Raw genomic sequence first — 4,055 nt, 5'->3', positions numbered from 1 at the left:
TCCCGGCCCGGCCCGCCGCCTCCCGGGACCGGCCCGCCCTCGGCCCGCCCCGCCCGGCCCCGCGCCCCGCCACCGCGTTCCGCCGCACCAATGTTCCTACCCCGGTGTCACAACCAATCCGTCCCCCCATGCTGCCTCGGTGTCACCCCATAATAGTCCCCCATGATGCCTCGGTGCTGCGGATATAAGTGTTCCCCCGCCCCGCCGAGCGCGCTGTTTAGGTCCGCACGCAAGCAGCCCCCGCCCGGTGCCTTCGAAGGGGCCCCGCGGGGTTGGAAGGGGGGATTGGGGCCGGCTGTGGGGCAGGGGGGGATCGGGGCCGGCTGTGGAGCAGGGCGGGATCGGGGCCGGCTGTGCGGGTGGGTGGGTGGGTATGGGGATCGTGCCCAGCTGTGGGGCCGCACGCACAGCCCCATTTAAGCCCGCCCGCAGCCCCTCTCACATGATGGGAGTGTGACGGGCCCGGGCACGAGGTAACGGTGATGGCGCTGAGCAGAGTCCGCCTGTTCCAGCCCCACGGGGAGGGCACCCGGCTGCTGCCCCAGGTAATCCTGGGACCCCTTACCCGTGCACCCCATATCCCCCCACCCCGGGTAGTGCCGCTTCTGTGCTGCATCCCTGGGGGTCCCGTAGGGTCAGAGCCTTTGGGGTGCTCCCCTGCAGACCCCCTTGATGAGCAGGGGTGGATTTGGAGCTAAACAAGGCTGTGTAGGGTGGGTGCAGGAGCCCGTGACAATGTCCAGCTGTGGGATGAGGTCCATGGGCTGGAGGGACATTCCTGGCTCCTCTGTCTGTACAGGAATCCCGGCTGGTGGAGCTGCCCTACTCCTCTTTTGATGATGAGGATGACACAGCTGAGCAAGACCCCGGGCTGTGGTACCCCGACCCCCCCAAACTGAGCCCCTTCAGCCACTGCGTGCGCTACTTGGCCTTCCTCTGGAACCTCCTCTTCCTCCTGCTGGGGCTGCTCACCCTTGCTGTGGGGGTCTGGGGGCTGCTGGCCAAGAGCCCCCTGCCTGGGGGGGACCGTGGGGTGCCCCTGAGCTCTGACCCCATGCTGCTGTTTGTGCTGGCGGGGCTGGGGGCCAGCTCCGTGTCCCTGGCCGGCTGCCTGGGCGCCTTCCGAGCCAGCCCCTGCCTGCTGCGCTTCTTCCTGGGTGCCCTGCTGGCTTTTGGGGGGCTGGAGGTGCTGGGGGGGCTCCTGGTGCTGCTGGCTCGGCGGCGGCTGCGGGACGCGCTGCGGGACCTGCTGCTGCTCTGCCTCCTGCGCTACCAGGAGGACCCCGACCTGCAGTTCCTGGTGGATGAGGTGCAGAGGAGCCTCCAGTGCTGCGGCCTCGAGTCCTACCGGGACTGGGAGAGCAACCCGTGAGTCGGGGCTGGGGGGTGTAGTGAGGGACCCCTGTGCCCACCATGGGGCTGAAAACCATTGTGGGGCTGAAAACCTTTGTGGGACCCCCATCCCCACCATGGGGCTCAAAACCTCTTTTGTGGGACCCCATTCCCACCATGGGGCTCAAAACCTCCTTTGTGGGACCCTGTTCCTACCATGGAGCTGAAAACTCCATTGAGTGTGGAACTCCATCCGCACCATGGGGCTGAAAACCTCACTTGTGGGGCCCCAGCCACAGCACAGGCCTGAAAACCTCTTTTGTGGGATGCCATCCTCACCACGGGGCTGAAAACTCCGTTGAGTGTGGGACCCCATTTCCACTATTGGCTGCAAATCTCCTTTGTGGGACCCCATTCCCACCGTGGGGCTCAAAACCTCCTTTATGGGACCCCATTCCCACCATGGGGCTCAAAACCTCCTTTGTGGGACCTTATTCACACTATGGGCTGAAAACCTCCTTTGTAGGACCCCATCCCTACCATGGGCTGAAAACCCCATGCCCACCATGGGGCTCAAACCCTCCTTTGTGTGGCCCCATCCCCACCACAGGGCTAAAGACCCCCCTATTCCTTGTGGGGTCTGTGCTGGGGACTCATGTTTAGGGTGGTGGGAGCCCCAAAACGTCCCATAAAAGAGTGGGATGAGCTGGAACCCACAATTGTTGTCCAGTTCTGCAGCTGTGAGCACAAGACCCCCCCAATCCCCCCACCCCAAATGTGTTCATGACCCCCCATCTCTGCCTCCATCCCGCAGGTACTTCAACTGCAGCTCCCCGGGCGTGCAGGCGTGTTCTGTCCCGGCCTCCTGCTGCCAGGACCCGCTGGAGAACGGCTCTGTGCCCAACGCCCAGTGTGGGTTTGGGGTGCTGGGGTTGGGGGCAGCCCTGGCCGGGGCCGTGGTGCACACGGGGGGCTGTGGGGTGGCCCTGGCTGTGTGGCTGCGGGGTCAGGCTGGGGCCATCGCTGCTGGGGCCACCACCCTGGTGCTGCTGGAGGCCGTGGGAGCTCTCCTGGCATTGAAGGTGCTCAGGGATATCTCAGCTGTGAGGGTGTGGGAGTGAGGGATTGGGGTGTGTAAGGGGCTGGTTTGGTCCTGAATAAACCTTGTGAAAATCCTGAGCCTGGCTGTGTCTTGTCTGTGCTGCCATGGCCACTGGTGGTGCTGTGTGGGGACACTGCAGCTGTCCAGGGGTGGGGATTTAGGGGTGTCTGAGGTGCTGGTTAAACCCCAAATAAACCTTGTCAGACTCCTGAATCCACCTATGTCCCACCCATCCCACCCCAAGCTGAGCCCTTTCCCTCCTCCCCAGCCCACAACACTGACTGCTGTGCTCGTTTGGGTTTTAATGAGCATTTTTTCCAAGCTGAGCCCACCCCCCGCTGTGGGCAGGGGGGCCTTGACCTACACAGCACTACGGGACTGGTGAGCTTCCCCAAATCCTAAATGATTCCGTACTGAGCCAGCTCGTGCAGCTCCAGGTGGCTGAAGGCTTCCCAGGGACAGATGACAGTGATGTCTGAGGAGAGAGGGGACAGAGGTTGTGGCAGTGTGACCCCTCCAGCCCCTGAGTTCCCACTTCTGCCAAAGGGTTGGTGTTCCCATACCTGTTCCCAACCCTTCCATGCCTGGGATGTCGTCACCAAACCTGCAAGGAAAGAGGAATTGTCTGACCTGACCCCAGTCAGAGCCCTCCCACCCCATCCCAGAGCCCTTTACCACTCACCCCTGCACCCCCTTTTTGGGGGGTTTGCTCTTGAACTGCCTCGTCTGCCTCTGCTTGAACTTGGGGGGTCCCTTACGGGGGGTGGCGGGACCCCCGGTGACCCTCGTGGCCGATTTGAGCTCCAGCTTGGGGGGCTCCAGGCTCATGGCTGTGGGGGGCTGGCAGCCCCTGCTCACGCTGCTCCCTGTGGATCTGCTGCTGGCACAGGACAGCTCCTCACACCCCCTGGAGGGAAATGGGGGGCACCAGCTTCTCCTCCCACCCTGATGGGCTTTGAGGAGCCCCCTCCCCACAGGGACCCAGCCCAGCCATTAACCCCCAAAGCCAGGGAAGAGCAGCTGCTTCTTCCTCCCTTGTCCCCCACCCCAGTGTGGATGTGACAGCACTGCCAGGAGCCTCCCATGGCTTGCCCCAGGTCTGTGCCAGGGTGGTGGGTACCCTAAGATGGGAAAGGGGAGCAGAGGATGGCCCATGACACCAGGAGTGGGAATTTGGCAGCACAAGCCCAGCTCTGGGATAGGCATGAGGGATTTGGTCCTGCTGCAGAGCTGGAAAAGGCTGGGAGCAAGGATCCAAGCCAGGGAGATGCTCCTGGGTGTTCCTGGATGTAGGAAAAGCAGCAAAGAACCCCGTGTCCCCTCCCAGCCCAGAAACCCCTGACTCACAGAGTCCTGCAATTCCCGATTCCAGAGCTGCTCCCTCTGCCCGGTTCCCTCCGTCCCCAGAGATGCTCTGGGGGGCTTTCCGGGGAGGGAGATTTATCCTGCCCGGGGGTAATAGGATTATTTCCCTCCCTTCTTTCCCCAGGGGTAATCCAGTGTCCTTCCCCTGCTCTGGTGGGGAGGAGGTGTCAGGATTAGCCCTGACCGTGCTGGGTGGGCAGAGGATCTCACGTGGGGGGAATCCTACCTCCTCTCCTGGGGGATCCCCATTCCCAAA

The 4,055-nt window shown here is 63.1% G+C and overlaps 2 protein-coding genes across 2 annotated transcripts; one reads left to right on the top strand and one right to left on the bottom strand.

Annotated features, from left to right (window-relative positions):
- Nucleotides 1-482: 482 nt before the first annotated feature.
- On the top strand, nucleotides 483-2,476 carry TSPAN10 (tetraspanin 10; the record flags this gene model as incomplete). The annotated part of the gene is made up of 3 exons (XM_083874722.1): nucleotides 483-545; nucleotides 800-1,368; nucleotides 2,147-2,476. 3 exons carry the CDS (start codon nucleotides 483-485, stop codon nucleotides 2,451-2,453), a joined length of 939 nt encoding a protein of 312 aa, XP_083730848.1. The 3' UTR covers nucleotides 2,454-2,476.
- A 356-nt stretch (nucleotides 2,477-2,832) lies between these two features.
- Nucleotides 2,833-3,401, bottom strand: PDE6G (phosphodiesterase 6G; the record flags this gene model as incomplete). Its single annotated transcript, XM_083874788.1, has 3 exons — nucleotides 3,117-3,401; nucleotides 2,998-3,038; nucleotides 2,833-2,909 (listed from the first exon to the last, which is right to left on the bottom strand). The coding sequence occupies exons 1-3, from the start codon at nucleotides 3,260-3,262 to the stop codon at nucleotides 2,833-2,835; spliced, it is 264 nt and encodes an 87-aa protein (XP_083730914.1). The 5' UTR covers nucleotides 3,263-3,401.
- Nucleotides 3,402-4,055: the final 654 nt, after the last annotated feature.

Source organism: Zosterops lateralis (genome assembly GCF_965231275.1).
Source record: "Zosterops lateralis genome assembly, chromosome: 18".
NCBI lineage: Eukaryota > Metazoa > Chordata > Aves > Passeriformes > Zosteropidae > Zosterops > Zosterops lateralis.
The sequence above is the reverse complement of the archived record's forward strand: the minus strand, read 5'-3'. Positions and strand labels throughout refer to the sequence as shown.